The 17470-nt window shown below is 40.6% G+C and overlaps 1 protein-coding gene across 1 annotated transcript; it reads left to right on the top strand.

The window, feature by feature from the left end:
- The first annotated feature begins 13056 nt into the window (after positions 1-13056).
- LOC131904553 (zinc finger and SCAN domain containing protein 4C-like) lies at positions 13057-16697 on the top strand. Its single transcript, XM_059255658.1, has 4 exons — positions 13057-13452; positions 15759-15918; positions 16006-16116; positions 16489-16697. Exons 1-4 carry the CDS (start codon positions 13057-13059, stop codon positions 16695-16697), a joined length of 876 nt encoding a protein of 291 aa, XP_059111641.1.
- The last annotated feature ends 773 nt before the right edge of the window (positions 16698-17470 follow it).

Raw genomic sequence — 17470 nt, 5'->3', positions numbered from 1 at the left:
CGATGAGAGAGAGGAAGTGTGATATGAGCAAGAGATATTGACACCATGATTGGCAAAAGCACAGGAACAAATAGCCAAACTCCCAGAAACAAATGAAGTGAGGAGCCCCCATGGAACTGGTCTAGGCCCTCTGGATAAGTGAGACTTGAACTGTTTAGGAGGTCCCCCAGGTGGTGGGACTGGGACCTGTCCTTGGTGCATGAGCCAGCTTTTTGGAACCCAGAGCCTATGCTGAGACATTTTGCTCAGCCTTGGTGCAGGGAGGAGGGGATTGGACCTGCCTCAACTGAATGTACCAGGCTGGGCTGACTCCCCAGGGGAGACCTTGCCTTGGAGGAGGTGGGAATCGTGGGTAGATTGCGGGAGAAGGCTGGAGGGTGGAAGAAGTGAGGACAGGGGAATCTGTGGGTGATATGTATAATGACTAGAAAATCGCTCATAGAAAATTAAAAAAAATATGATACGCTTAAAGATATCTAATTAGCTGTTGAGGTATGTGTTTCTCTTCAAGCACAGCCTGGACTCTGATCCCACTGCTGCAACTGAATTACAGAAAAGAAGAGCAAAGAGAAATCCAGAATCTTTGGCATGTTTATATGATCAATTCCATTTTATTCATTCACGTTTTGACTTCACCGATGTTCTGCATCTGATCTTATGATGTGGGTTTATGGCTCCACTTCCAGGTTCCTCTATGGGAAGAAATGACAAATGCTGTCTATTTGCTGTGCCCATTGTTTCCTAAGACTTCCCTGGAAAAGAGAGACTTTCCTAGTCATCCCAATTCTGCTGTGGGCCGTTGTTACCTCCTACTCAGTTGCTTGCACCCTGGCATTCTGTATGACAGTCTATGACAACCCAAGGCTGTGGAGGTTAACCTCTACATTTCTACAAGCATTCTCCATACGTTGTCCTACTGTATTCATCAGTGTTCCCAACTTAATCTCCACACTCTCTTTTCCCTGCCATAGAAAAGATAGTATTTTTCTAATCTCTCAATGTGTCACAGTTGTTGATTTCTGTTCATGAATATATACATATGCTCTTTATTATTTGTGCAAGTCTAACATGAGGTAACATGATGGTTAATATTGATAGTCCACTTTATAAGATCTAGAATCACACAACAGACAGAATCTGGATACATCTTTGAGGGAGTTTAAAGCTGGGTTAATGGAGGTAGAGGACCCACTCTAATTCGGCACAGCCATTGGTTCTCTGGTTAGATTCCTGGACTGAATAAACTGGGGAAAACAAGTTGAGAACTGGCATGCATCTCTCTTTGCTATCTGTCTAGAGATACCATGTGATCAGCTGCGTCAACCTCTTGATACCATGATTCCTTCCCATGATGGACTGTGTACTCAAACTGCAAGCTGAAATAAACCAATTCCACTCTAAATTGTTTTAGTCATTTTTTTAGTCAAAACATTGAAGAAATTAACTAAATAACTCAATAGTATTCTAAATTGTACTGATAAAATCTTATGAGTCATTGTGGTGGCTACAGCATATTTAAATGGAGTTAAATTTTGAGGCTTTTTTTTTGTCTTTTCACATTGCTGTAAAATGGACATCTCAATGCTGCTGGCAGAAGATAGCAAATACTGCAACTTTGGGGAGGCTGTCAACTCAAGTTGATCCTCCAGGACTTACAACATTATGTAGAATGGGGTCTATATTTTTCCAACTTATGTGATTAATACATGCTTAGAATTTCAGCTTTGTATATACAAGAGAAAAAAATACATACCCTAGAGAAGACAACAACTATTTTTTCCTCTTCCTATGAAATAACAGGAATAAGAATTTAAACAAGGAACAAGTTCATTTAAATCAATGCTAATAAATAAAAAAATACATAATTTTATTCATTATAAAACTGAAAGTTTTCCTACAATGATTTTTAAGATTTATGTATTTCTAATCTAATATTATCTAATTCTGTTAAAGCACTTTTTCCTTCATCCACTTCTTTTTACTAATTTATATTTCGAGGGTGGGGGTATTGAAGCCTGTGTTTTTGTCTGAATAGTTGCACTATATGAATAATGGGATAGGTTATAAGAGATTATTCAGTTCCATGATTTCCAAGATAGTAGACATCTATATAAGGTGAATATCATTTAAAGATAATCTGTTGAAGACATGTGTAGTGTCTGTTATCGTGTTTTAGTACAATAATTCTACCACTCTGTAGGCTGAGACAGGAGGATGGTTATGAATCTGAGGTGAGTTCAAACAAGATAGAAAGTCTGAGGCTAGCCCACCATACCTTTTGAGACCCAAGCAATTCAAATCAAAACTTAAAAAAAAAACACTATCACCACTACCAGCACCACCACCAAAAACATTTGAAGACTGAGAACTAAAAGTTGTCTTAGTTTAAAAAAATAGGACTTAGTATGTCAATTGCTCTTATTTACCCCCCAGAAAGTGAAAGAGAAAGCAGTCTGGTATAGACCTAGGAACTTGATCCCTACTGGGTAATTTTCAAAGTGCCAGGGATTTCTATTACATTGCTGGAGTTGAAAAGTTATCATCAATTATACCCAGCTTTGCCACTGTGCACCATGACAATGAATAACTTTGAAAGACATGCTCACTGGTGTAATAGTGACACAAGCATCAGTCCTGCTCCACAAGCTGAAAACCATGCCTGGCACCATTATTGGACCAAGAATCCATGGCTAGACAGGTCATAGGCTCTAGGAGAGAACCTATTGCTTCTATTCTTCTAAATGAACATAGTATTAGACTGACTCCTAATGACTTCTCAGACCCATAGATTACTACATCTCCCAGTCCTCATCAGGTAAGTTCCTATTTGCAGTAGATAATGATTAACTTAGAAATGCATAACTGTCTAGGTGCAGAGAATAAGAGACTGTATGACAATGCTTATCCCTAAACAGGATGTCTCGATCACATCCCCTCCTCATAAGACTCAAGAATCTTTGTAGAAAAGAACATGGAAAGACTGTAAGAGCTGGAGGTGGTTGATGACTATACAGAAACAATGTCTTCTGTGCACAGCAGGGCACTGCACATGTGAATTCACAGTGGTTGTGACAGCATGCACAAGACCTGTACACGTCCAAGCCATACCAAATCCCATCATACAAAACGGAATTGGCACTAAATTCTTCCCTAGCTGGGGGCTAATGGCAATTGTCAGCTGTTGAGATAAGAAAAGACACTGTTTTCTCTAACAGCGTAGTTCCTGGTAATACTATAGTAAGACTATACTCCAGTGGAAGATCATGCATGCAAGAATATTTGCGCAGCACCAATTGGTCTTGCTTGGTAGGTCTGTTTTTAAAACACAGAAAGTTAGTGGGTAGGGGAGGGAGAGTCGCTCTGGGAAGAGTTGGGGGAGGGGTGAATATGTTAAAACAGCTTATACCAAACTCTCAGAGAACTATTACAAACTGAAAAAATATAGAGATCAATATGATTAAACCATGACTTTTTTTTGAGATGGTCTGAGAAAAGACAAATTTTGGTTTTATTGTGTTTCTCATTTTCACTGAAAACTTTATCTTAGACTTGTGGAGTGATTTCTTTTTTCCTCCTTTTTTAAATTAAGAGATTTTCTACTCATTTTACATATCAACCACAGATTCCCTTGTCCTCCCTCCTCGCACCCCCCAAAATTTTCCCCCAATCCACCCTCCTATTCCCACTTCCTTCGAGGCAAGGTCTCCCCTGGGGAGTCAGCAGAGCCTGGTAATTCAGTTGAGTCAGGTCCAAGCCCCTGATCCTGGCCCCAAGGCTGCACAAAGTGTCTCACCATAGGCACTATGTTCCAAAAACCTGGCTCATGCACTATGGATAGGTCCTGGTCCCACTGCCTTGAGTCCCCCTAAACAGTTGAATCTAAACAATTGTCTCACTTATCCAGAGGGCCTAGTCCAGTACCATGGGGGCTCCTCAGCTATTGGTCCACAGATCATGTGTTCCCACTAGTTTGGCTAGTTGTTGCTGTACTTTTTCCAATCATGGTCTCCATATCTCTTGCTCATAGAATCCCTCCTCTCCCCCATTGACTGTACTCCTGGAGCTACACCTGGGACCTGGTCATGGATCTCTGCATCTGCTTCCATCAGTCACTGGATGTGGGTTCTTTGATGACAGTTAGGGTGTTCTGCCATCCGATCACCAATGTAGTTCAGCTCAGGCACCCTCTCAACCATTACCAGTAGTTTATAGTGGACACATTTTTGGTGTGTCCTGGCGACCTCTCTAGCACTCTACTTCTTCCTATTCCCATGGTGTCTTCATTTATCATGGTATCTCTTTCATTGTTCTCCCACTGTGTTCCTGATCCAGCTATGACCTCCTGCTCCCCTAAGATCTATTTTCCCAATTCTTGCCCTCCATTACCCTTCCTCACTCCCAGTTTGCTCATGTAGATCTCATCCATTTGTCCATTGCTGGGTGATCAAGTGGCAGGAACCCTGGGAGTTACACGGAAGGTCTCTTTGATGAGTGTTAGAGCCTCCTGTCAAGGTGAGTTCCTGGGGTGAGAGATGGCTAACTCAGGAAGACAGTCATTTTGAGAAGAAGTACTAAGAAGATGTTGTAGTTTTTATTATTCATGAGAAAGTACTTCCCCCAACAAAACCGTTACCAGGGAGGATATCCAGTGCCCTAAATTAGCACGAATAAAGCAAAATAAACCCATTGCTGGTTTGATAGACATACTTGAATGTAATTTATTTACATGGTGACAGAGAGACTGGGGAATTAATATTTGGGAACTTAAGGCTTTAGAGGAGATACCCTGGTCTTAGAGATGGCTCAGTCAGGGAGTCAGGGAGGTGCTTACAATGTAATCTTGAGGTCTGAGGTGGAACCTCAGCACACCCTTAAAATATGGCTTGAGACAGTAGCATGTGACCCCAAAACGATTTGCTTCTGGGATTTTTACTTTTCTTTATTCTATGTATCTTGCTTTTCTTCTTACTCCCTGGCTGGCAGTGTGACTGTGTGGCTGACCCCTGGAATCCTCTTCTCCATTTCCTTTTCTTGCTCCTCATTCTTCTCTTCTATGCAGCCTAGATTTCCCCTCCTATTTATTCTCTCTGCCTGGCAGCTATGCTTACCCCTCTCCTACTTAGCTACCTTCTGTTCAGCTCCTTATTAGACTAAGTGAGTGTTTTAGACAGGCAAAGCAAAACAGCTTTACAGAGTTAAACAAATGCAACATAAAAGAGTGCTGTAGCAAAAATCTTAAATTGTCTTTTTTAATAAAACAAACCCAGAGCCAAGTATTGGGGTAAACACTGGAAGATCAGACAGACAGAACAAGCCACAGCCACCTCACCTCGCCAGTTCCTCAGCTGGTCCTGTTTCCTCAGACTGGAAGCCTCTTCGTCCTCATATCCAAATGGCTCTCAGCTGAACTGTGCTGCTCAAAACCTAAAAGATTAACCAGCCAAATGCTTCCAGTTCCTGGTCTTCACACCTTATATACCTTTCTGCTATCTGCCATCACTCCCTGGGATTAAAGGCTCACTTCTTGGGATTAAAGGTGTGTGTCATCATGCCTGCCTGTAACCTTGAACAGATGGATTTCTGTGCCTGGAACGCTAGGATTAAAGGCGTGTGCTACCACCTCCTATCCTAAGTATCTAGTCCTCATATCTGAATGGCTCTAAGCTGAACTGATGCTCCAAAGCCTGAAAGCTTAACCAGCCAAATGCTGGTCCTAACGCCTTACATACCTTTCTGCTTTCTGCCATCACTCCCTGGTATTAAAAGCTTGCTTTCTGGTATTAAAGGTGTGAGTCACCATGCTTGACTCTATCCTTGAACACATGGATTTCTGCCTCTGGAATGGTAGGATTAAAGGCGTGTGCTACCTACTGCTGCCTATTTTAAGCATCTAGTGGGTTTTCTGTTCTCTGACCCCAGATAAGTTTATCAGGGTACACAGTATTGTGGGGAATACAATATCACCACATTTCTTCTCTTTTTGTCTAAAATTAAAAAAGCTTATAACTAATACAAGAATAACTATCTAATAAGTATATACAATATATACAGTAAAAAACTCCATTATATATATATTAACAATGTCCAGTCCAGTAACATTTGAAAAACTCAGACAAACTAATTTTCATTACTTATCCTATGTAAAACAAGTAGTTCCTTTTTAAAAGTATTTTTCTTTTCATAATAGATTCAGTAATCTACCTTTTGTCATTTTTATATATTCCTCTTTTTCTTTTTAGAGTGCATTCAATTATCTACCCATTTATCTTATTACTTCTTTATCTGTTTTTCTCAGGGTAGATTCAGTGATCTACCTCATATGTATATTCTCTTCTTTATTTTTCCTTTTTTTTTTTAAAACAAAACCTCTGAATCTAATCTCCATGATCAGCTTTTTTCCTGACCATTAACAATTAACAACTTGTAACCAACCATCATAAACAATGACAATATTCATAACTCATAAAACAACCAAAAACCTCCCATTCCACCGCTTGGGAATGTGGGTGTTGTTTTCTTAAAGTTACTTCCTGCTTTCTAGGTGTGAAGATATCTGTAGGGAATCCTGAAAAGAAAATTTTTGGGTTAATTGTCAAGTCCTGTATCATTTGTCCAGTCGCTGCTTAGTGGGAAAGTTCAGGGCTTGTCTCAAGTCCTTGCTCGAGTAGTCTGTCAGGCTGAATCATCTCAGCTAGCCATCTCCAAATTTTCCTGAGCAGTTTGTAGTCCAAAGCCATCTTTCCTTGGTGTTAATCAGCTTAATGGCTTTACCATAGTCCATGTGGAATCATCATTGTGGGATCCTATCATCCTTTGAAGATTCCAAAGTCGCTGTTAGGTGTGGTCATGGTTCCCTTTAGAATTTTTTTTTTGTCCCTCCTCTGTGGTTTGGAGGAAACACAAGTCTCATAAACCTCTGTTTCCGGGAACCGTGAACGTTCTTCCCTAGAAGAGAAAATCTTCACAGCAATAGTCTTGCCAATCTTTCCCAAATTGACCTTTTTCGATGTTTTCTTGTAACACGATGGTCCTGGCAATTCTCTGAACAAGCATCAGAAAACCCTTCATCCCAGGTAGAGGCATCAACATCATCACCAATAAGATGAGAAGGAGCCAGCAACTCAGAGCAGCAGCCACTGCCTCCATGGTCCCACCACTGTTTGTGGCTCGGCCCCAGCCAAAGCTTCTCCTACCTTGGCCTCAAACTCAGGATCCTCCTCCCTCTGCTTTCTTCAGTAAATCTTACTGGCATGTGCCACCACAACCGGCAGAGTGTAGTTCTGGTCTGAGCTGGGGCCCACAAGGCCACAGGCAAGCGGCTTTTTCCTGAATTTGTAGCACAAATGTTGGCCGCCAGATGTAGCAGGAATCTTAAAAGTTCTTGCCAGTTCCTTTGCTGATCCTGTTTCCTCAGACTGGAAGTCTTTGAGTCCTCATATCTGAATGGTTCTCAGTTGAACAGTGCTGCTCCGAATCCTGAAAGCTTAACCAGCCAAATGCTTCTAGTTTCTGGTCCTCACGCCTTATATACCTTTCTGCTTTCTACCATCACTCCCTGGGATTAAAGGCTCACTTTCTGGGAATAAAGGCATGTGTCAATATGCTTGGCTGTATCCTTGAACACATGGATTTCTGTCTCTGGAATGGTAGGATTAAAGGTGTGTGCTACCTACCACTGCCTATCCTAAGTATCTAGTTCTCTGACCACAGATATTAGGGTACACAATATTTTGGGGAACACAATACCACCATAGTCTACTCTCAGAGATCAGGCCTCAATGTCAGTTTCATGAACTGAGCTATTAGTTTCTGGGAGGGCCATGAATAGACAGTTAATCACTGATGCCCCTGCCAGCAGGACAGGGGATAGGACACACCAAGTCTGTGCCACTGAGCCAGACCCTACAGTCAGCACTTGCTAGGCCAGCCAGTCTCCACAGCAGCTCAGGGACAAAACATGGGACTGGTCCATGTCTGCTCAGAAATGGGTAACTGTAACCCCAAAATAACCCTAGCCAATTAAAGTTACTTGTATAACTGTCACTCACATAAATCAATCCCAAGTCTGTTCCTATGTAGTCTGAAGACCAGAAGAACCCCTTGCTTTACCCCGTAAAAACCCTGCCCCATTGCTACTCTGGGTCTCTCCTGCTCTGCTGCATCAGACAGTCAGTGACGGCAGGGTATACCCAACAACAGTAAAAAGACTTTGCTTTCTTTTTTATTTTTTATCAGATTTGGTCTCTTGGTGATCTTTGGGGATTCTGGGTACAACACTACATTCAGCAACTTCATATTCTTAACACAGGCTCTTTGCATGTTGTGCATCCCTTGAGAAACTTCTGGCTCACAGAGATGTTTTCTCCTGAAGTCCTCCTGATTGATTCATTGGATTTGCTCTTTTGATTTGTACATATTTGAACTGACACCTAATTGATGGAGAGTCATTTAAAATTTCTTCATTTCTTTATGTACATGATATTATGGATTGAGAGATGAGTTGAAATCCACTTCTGTAGTGGGAAAGGGGACCAGGGTATAAGAAAGCAATAAATCGGGGCCAGAGTGTCATCTCAACACAGGACAGACTCAGCGGTTCAGCTCAGCAATTGCTACTGTGGCATCCCACAGTATGCAGGTGAGAATGACTTTCATATGTACATATAGATAAAGATAAACTTGAGAGTTTCCAGGGTAGGGTGAATTGACTATATTGCTGTGACTAGAATTGAGTTTAAAAATATTTTAACAGGAACTGTCGGGTATTTACTACTAGATGTAGAATGAACTGTATCCATCCTTTCTGATGAAAATCTAATTATTTCCACCAGATCCCAAAAGTAATGCTTAATACCTTTGCACCTTAAAGTACAATCTTCTAATCTTCTCTTCATTTCTTCTTTCTTTCCTTTTTTATTTATTTAATCCTTCATTCTTCCTTCCATTTTCAATGTAGTTTTGATAAGAGTTGTTAAATTTCCATCAGTAACCAAGGAGCTATTTATGATTGATTGTTGCCAGGAGAGGTCAAATCAATAGTCTTCAATCTAGTGGACCATTGGCACTGGAATGAGACAGAGGGCAGGAGGCAACCAGGAGAGTCTGAGACACAACATAAAAAAACCAGAGGTTGTAGCAGGTTCATTTCTGTTGGCAGAGAGAGTGGCATGTATTTCTTTTTGGAAAACATGAGGTTTGATAGACATGAGATGAGGACTGTGATCTGCGGAGCAATTAAAATTGGGTGGCCCAAAAGAGCAAGGTGATTTTTGGTCTCTCTTCATTTTTCCTTTGATTACTTTTTTTTCCTTTGTTTACTTCTCTATCTTTAATTTTGTTGTTGCAATATGTTTACTTTGAGTCCATTCTTCTTATAAATTCACAAAGTCATTGTGGGTGGCCTTTCACTACAATTCTGTGGCTTCTACTCCTCCGATGTGGGGTTGAAGATTGCCTCCCTCCTTCAGGCATCCTTTTTGTTTGTTTTTCTCTTTAATTCTGGTTTGAGAGACTTTCTATCTCTGAAACCCCAGCTGGAATTCACTCCATAGTCTGAGATGGTCTCAACTCAGACAAGCACCTGCTTGTGTTTATTTAGTGCTAGGACTAAAGGTGTGTGTAGGGATTAAAGGCACCTGACTTTCTCCAAGCATTGGAATTGTAAGGCTGAATTGTTTCCCCTGCAATTCTCATGAATAGTAAACACAGGGGTATGTTTATGATTCTCTGGGAACAAATGTTTTCATAGGAGTGTTTCTTCTGGCCAACATTGCTTTAATTACCTAAAACCCAGAATATTATCAACAAACTGAAGATTCAATCATTTTCACACCTTTTGGTTAATCCATTTGCAAACTTTGATCATTTTTTCCTATTATGTGGATTTTTTTATTCTCCCAGAAGAACTGAGTGTTGAGGTTTAAACATTCACAATTTTAGTGTTATGGTTTTCAGACTTCAGAAATATTAGTCACTGAGCTTTAAGGCTTCTTTGGGATGATAGCATTTGGGGTTCTTTCAATTTGTTGGGATTCAGCACATTTTGATATAAGACCATAGTCTTTGGGCATAAGATCCGAACATGTGGATATCAGAGGAAACAATTCAGCCTAACAATCAGCATGCTTGGAGAAATTCATTCATAATGACACAAGCCTTTAATCCCTGCACTTTACTCCCAGAGCAAGCATTTGCGAGTTTGAAATTAAACTGGACTACATAAGAGTTACAGTCCAGCCAGGGATACATAGTGAGACAATGTTTTAAAAAACAGAACAGCAGCAACAACAAGACAGTAAAGAACAGACAGAAAACCAAAATGGATTCTTGAAGTAGTGAGACAGCTCTGGGCCCCCAGCACTGAGTACTTTGAAGCCATAGAATTGTAGTGCAAAATCATTGTCTACAACCTAATGAGTTTGTGAGTAGACCTGGCTAACAAGGCAGCCATTTGAAAAAACAAGCAAACACCAAAAAATTAGAAAAGCAAAGAAAAAAAGACAGGAAAATGTAGACAAATTTCTAAACAGTCTTAATAAAAAAGAAACACAGAGCCAAATATAGGGGTAATAGCCGAAGAGATCAGAGAATTAGTGAAGAGCCACTGACTACCCTTTAGTTCACCATCAAGTTGTAGTTTCCTACACCAGAGAGCTTCATCCTGCCTAACCTGAGCTTTTATTACTTTCCTGTTCTGCCTTCTCATTGACTCTAAGACCAGCCACATGTCTTCCTAGTCACTGCCTGTCTATACAGACTTCCAGGTCTCTATGGTTGGTACTGGGATTAAAGGCTTGTGTCACCAGGCTTGACTGTGTCCTTGACCACACAAAGACTCTGCCTGCCATGTCATCGGATTAAAGGCTTGGTCTACTACTGCCTGATTTCTGTTCCAGGTTCCCTATAACCTCTGATCTCCATGCAAACTTTATCTATTAACATACAAATAAAATCACTTTTTAGCACAATTAAAATATCACCATAGGAAAATATTCATTTTTTTTTTTTGGTTTTTTTTGAGACAGGGTTTCTCTGTGTAGCTTTGCGCCTTTCCTGGAACTCACTTGGTAGCCCAGGCTGGTCTCGAACTCACAGAGATCCGCCTGGCTCTGCCTCCCGAGTGCTGGGATTAAAGGCGTGCACCACCACCGCCCGGCAAAAATATTCATTTTGTATATACATTTTAATTCCACCCTAATCTACAATCCTCCTCACATATCTATCGTACATCATGTAAAACAAGTCAAACATCTCCACTTTGTTCCTAGAGATGAGCCCAGGAAAGGCTGGCTTTTCTATGTTGTGCTTCAGACACCTCCTAGGCTCTTCTCTCTGTGTGTCTCATTCTACTGCCAAGGCTTTACCTTGTTCACTACACCATTTGAATTCCCAACCCTGTGGATATCAGAAATTTTTAACCAGTTTGGAATGAGTTGTATGTCAGAAGTCATAGTAGGTGATTGACAATCTTTATAATTCCTTTCAGCGTCCTACTGTCCCCTTTCACTGCAGTGACTGACTATGCTTGCTTTGGATGTGTTCTCCTTCCATGGCATAATCCAGGATTGCATAGAGATGCAGAGCTGGGGCTGAGGGAGGATTCCATGTGTAATTCAATCAGAGGGGCAAGTATCTTTCCCGCTTGGTTAGCTTGTTTTTTTCTGCTCTAGTAAGGCTTTTCACTGGTCTTTCTACACTACCAGGCTATTCTGGGACTGGAGACCCTTCAGTCCACTTACTGAATGCTAGGATGAAAGTGTTGACTGCCACACCCACACACAGGAGGTGTGGTCCAATCTTATTATCAAATGATTGGCATCTCAGATTGAATCACTGAAGCCAGGCACTATAAAAGGAACTCAACTTGAACAGAACCTCAGATGAAGAAGAGTCGTGACCTGGAGACACATCGGCTCCTAGTGCCAGCTGGAATCACTGGAGAAATTCACTGTAGAGGCAAGTAACTGTAGAATAGGAACCTTTGACTTCTTTGTTGCTTGAGTATGTGTGTTTTGTGAATATTTGTGGGGTTTGGGAGATGCTGCTTCACAATTTTGGGAGATCTCAAAGATATAGTGTGGTCCTTTGGAGCTTTCTGATTAAGGGTTTAACCATTAAAATTCTGAAGGATAGCAATATGCTTTTTTTATAGACTTGTCTTGGCTGTCCTGTGAGTTAAAGGTTGTTGGTCATTCAGTTTCAAAGTTTTTCTTATGAATGTTTAGCTTTGTGGCTCTTTAGAATGGGAGACAAGGGTGAATCTTAATATTTGAGGTTCAGCAACTACAACTTCACCTTTTATAGGGAAGGAACAGATAGCCCTGTGCTACTGAACACCTTGCTGTTCTCTTCCTTCAGGTCATAACATCTTCAACCCAGGTTGTTTCTCTCTGATGAGTCATGGACTGTTACACTCCCATCTCTTTGTTCTGGTCTCTAGAATAAATTGTGTAGGACTCTGTTGAAGTATTTACTGTCAAGAAATAATGGAACTGTGGTTATTGCAATGTATCTGAGACCCATAAACAAATAGGGAGTGGCACTATGAATAGGTGTGGCCTTGTTGTAGAAGACTGAATGAAACATGCCTTTAATCCAGACCTTGATGTGGAGGGCACACCTTTAGTGTGGACCTCACCGTCTGGAGTAATTGAGTCACTATTCAGGTTGGATTTGAGGTCTTTTTCTCAAGCTTCAATCAATGTGTAAGAGTATATCTGTTGATGTACTGTGTATCAGTCTCAGCTCTAGCACCACCTCTGACTTTCTGAGGCCATGCTCCCCAAAATGAGTGACTGAACCTCTGAACTGTAAGTGAGCCACCAAAATGAAATATTTCCTTTATTAGAGTTGCTGTGGTTATGGTGTCTTTCACAGCAATAGAAAATCCTCAATAAGATAGAAACCATCTGTGATAAGACTCTTAGTTGTTGTTATTTAATTATGTCAAGTTTAATTTATAGCTTTAACATATTCACAACTTTCTTAAATAGATCTTCAAGTCACAAGAGAGATACTTGACTGAGAAAGTTGAATTTTTTGAGGAGTCTCAACAGAATGGCTTCACAGCACAACAACTCTTTTAAACCCCAGTCACCAGAAAGTGGCCTTGTATTAGACAACAAGAACTTCCTTCCAAGCCAGGATACTTCTCTACAGTGGGAAGAAGATATCTGTAACTTCTCAACTGCTCAGCTCAACTTTCCCACAAATGACAATGGTTACTGTGCAAAGCAGGAACTGCAAGCAATGTGGAAGTGGTTTACCTCCTGGTTGAAGCCAGAAAAGAGTAGCAAGGAGCAGATGATTTCTCAGCTGGTCTTGGCTGAGTTTCTCAAAACTGGGCACTACAAGGACAAGTCTGTCTTGAAAGAGAAGTGGCAATCAAATGGCAGAAACCTGGGGAGATTCATGGAGGATCTGACTGATGAGTGCTTGAAGCCTCCCATCATGGTGAGTACCTTGGTTGAGAGATGGTTAAGTTATCAATCAAGACAGTCATTTATATTTGGGGAAAAGTAAGAAGATGTAGTTATTTTATATGTGAGGCTGTCCCACTTCAACAAAATATTTACAGTGGAGATTATTTACTACTGTAAATGTGATATAAATTTAATGGGATTATAAGTTTAAGAAGCTCATGGCTCTTTTGACTGATACAATTATATTTAGATTCTTTACATGATGATAGGGAGACTGGGAGATGATATTTGAGCAAAGCTTGTAAGGGTTTAGAATAGAGACCCTGGCTGGGATTGGAAGATGGCTCATTTAGGTAGGTGATTTTATATTGTAATTATGAGTATTTAGTTGGAATTGCAGCACACACTTAAAATTCTGGCTCTCAGACCTAGTCTGTTATTCCAGGACCTGGGCTGTGTAAACTGGGGATCTAATTGTCTTAATGGTTTTCTAAATTGTCTACTACATGTCATTAAGTTCCTATGTAAAAAACTCAATGTGCAGGAATGTAGAATATGATTTCTGATGCTGAAATGTGGCTATTAAATGAGCATTCAACACCAACACACCCTGAAGAAAAGTCCTGATGAATAATAGTGCTGCAATTCAAAGTTTTAGAACTGAAATTCTTAATTTGGATGAAACTACATTGAAACTTCTATAAATGTCTAGGTTTGCATAATTCTCAGTTACTCTCAGAAATGGTCAAGGTGGTGATATTTTTCAAACACCCCATACATACATTTCTAAATGTCATGGTTGAAATAAGTTCTTATTGCCTTAAACTTTTAAATTTGGACATTAGTTGGCTTGTTTCGTTGCTTCTTTAGGGTTTTTTCCCATTTGGGACTGACTTTTATTCAACTGGCTTGAGTAGGATTCAGAGGAATTATACTTTCCCAGCACTTCAAGTACTGGATTAAAGCTGTCCACCACCACACCCTGATGTTTATTTCAGGTTTTTACTCTATGCACACGTTGTCATTTCAGTTTGTTTTATCCCACATTTCACTCCTTTGATTTTGTTTTAAACTGATCATTTCATGATTGAAACTGAATTCCAAATAAAATGCTGTCAGCTTCCTAACAGCAGAGACAGCATGTTTAGGTGGAGACAATATATGTGTTAGAAGGGTTTCAGTCAGATGTGTGTGGTACTAAGGACTTAATAATAGAAAACAACACACCTTAGAAATAGAGCTATGCTACTAGGGGCATCATCAACCAAGGGTTTTTATCTAGAGTTAGTAGTTAAATTTAGCAACCAAAAATATAGGTATTGGAAATACAACCCACTCCCACAGCAAAGTGAAGTGACAGTGGAAGAGATAGGGACCACTGACAGACTAATGGCCATAAGTGGGGGATGGGAAATCCTCAGCTACCTGGGAATGAAAATGTCAGAGTCATGCGCATGAAAGCAGAAAGTTACAATTGCCAATATGACACCAGGACACCAAAAGGACATCAATTACACAGTTACTGTAGACATCCTAAGAATTTCAGAAAAAAACTAACTATTACTAATCAAAGGCTGAATAAGGAGCTTCTAGCATAGCAGCCATCTGTCAGACAAAGACTACAGAAATGTTAAGGGTTCTGGGCACTGATTAATAACTATAGATCCTGGGTGCAAGAGAAGGAGGAAAAATAAGGAGCTACAAATTAAGGAGACACAGAGAAACACTAGCCATACAACTCTTTGTTAAACAAAAAAAAATTATTAGAACAGATAACACCCATCAATTAACAGAAGAGGCCCTAGAGGTGCAAGGCCCACAGGCAAGTCTATGTCAGAATTTTTACAGGCTCCTTTGGGTCTTCTCGATCTCCAGACTACCTCCGTCCTTGATATGTCCTACCTAGCCTTGGTGTCTTCTCAGTAAACCAGCTATTTCATTATAGTTGCCCTAGATTGGGTGGAATGGGGACAGTCCTTGGAAAAAAATGAGAAGCCTTTTTTGATGGAGTAAGTCTCTATTTTCTGAATTGGAACAGGAATACATTTCCTTGTTCAATGCATTGACCCGGTGAAGAAGATGTTGTGGCTAGACATTGCAGAATCCTAACCTTACCTTTTCCCTTGGTACAGTGACTCAACACTTGCAAAAACATTGTGAATAAGGACTTTAGAAAACATAACTTGTGAATGACAGAATAACACCATTAGAGATGAGAGATAGACAAATGACCTAACTCATAGTTCAGTGATCCCGTGCAATCAGTTAGAGGACAGGTTTTCACTCATCCACAAATCCACAGATTCATTGGCAATGGTCCTCTGGCTTTGTTTATAGGTTCACACCTCCATGCAGGGGCAGGAAGCCCTCTTTTCTAAGAACATGTCTTTAGAAGAAACCATCAACCTTTTGAAAGAGGAGCAATCAGCAAGAAGTTCAATACAAGAGAGTGCAAAGACACCCTTGCCAATCCCCCAAGACATGTTATTGACAACAGGTAAGTGTCAGGAAGCTGCACAGAGGAAGGGGGTTGTGTCGGGATCTTTTCTTGGGCACAGTTTCATAGACTGTCTTATTTCCACAGGACATGAAGACTGGGAAGATAGCCAAAACAATGGCTGGAGCAATAGTGATGTAAATGATGGGGATAGTAGTCCTGGAAATGAGATGGACTCCCTTTCCCTTATCCAACAAGGTCAGTTTAATGAACCTAAAGACAGAAGTGTTTCTGATGGAAATCCTCTGGATTTAAGCAGAACAAGTCAAGTCACCTCTAGGTACCAGGAAGAATTTCATAGAGGAACTTCTTCTGAAGATGTCCCTATGGAGGTACAACCAGAGATTATCTCCAGTCCAGAGCAGACAGAAGACTGCCAGAATCCTGATGCAAGCTCCACACATGGGCGTCGTCAAAAGAGACCCCTCAGAGACTCAAAGACATACAAATGTGAGGAATGTCCCAGAACCTTTAAATATCCCAGTAGACTTGCCGCCCACCAGAGAATACACAAGAAGCAAAAGTCATTTGTCTGTAAAACATGTCATAAGGGCTTCTATACTCGCTCAGACCTGAGAGTACATAAGGTCATACACCAGGAAAATAAACCTTTCAAATGTAGTACTTGTGGAAAGTCTTTCAGCAATCAAACAAATCTGAAAGCTCATGAGAGGATTCACACAGGAGAGAAGCCCTACACCTGCTCCCTGTGTAACCGTAGCTTCCGCCAGTCATCCACATACCACCGTCACCGGAGGAATTGCCACAAAGCAGACTGAACTGTGTACCTTCCTCACCACATAATAGCAGGGCTCCAGCTTACTGTTTCATCTGTAGATGAAGAAGCATGTAGCTTCTAAACAGTATGTATCCTTTGAAGACATGATTTGTAACTTCTGGATTTTTCCATCTGTCTGTGTGGATAAAGAAAATGAGTCTGTTTTATGTTAAGTAATATTTTTCTAAAGCCTTAAATAGCTTATAAATTTTGCCTGATACATATTAAATAAATGAATGGAAATGTAATACTATTGCCTCTCATGTATATTTTGTGTGGCCTGTGCTTGTGATTTTGTGAGTTTTTGTCTGCTTTTATTTTGGCCTCAGTTCCACAGCACGAATGGACAATAGAGGACTGTGTTGTCAGTTCTTTATTTTTGCCTTGTTTGAGACAGTGTCTTTCTTGTTAGGAGCTTTGTACATAAGTATGTCTGGTACTACAGATTCCAAACATTCTCTGCTCTGCAGCCCTTATCTCTACAGGTTCATGTCAGTGCCCTGCCATTCCCTCTGACTTTGGTACCCCATTAAAGTTTCAATCCCAAGTCTCAGGCTTGCAATGTAAATGCATTGCCCTCTCAGCCATCTCCCATGCTATGAGTGATTACTGCTTAATGTTCAAGAATGTGCCCCCACAGGTTGGACAGGGTCCTGATGTAGAGTAAAAAGCTTCAGTTGCTCACAGTGGCTCAAACGAGCCATCTTTATCAGTTCCGTTATAGTCCCACTGTAATCTTCATAGCTCTAGCCACAGGTCCCTAGAAACTCATGG

The sequence above is a fragment of the Peromyscus eremicus genome, chromosome 1 (genome assembly GCF_949786415.1).
Source record: "Peromyscus eremicus chromosome 1, PerEre_H2_v1, whole genome shotgun sequence".
NCBI classification, from domain to species: domain Eukaryota; kingdom Metazoa; phylum Chordata; class Mammalia; order Rodentia; family Cricetidae; genus Peromyscus; species Peromyscus eremicus.
This window is presented reverse-complemented; position numbering and strand designations above follow the sequence as displayed.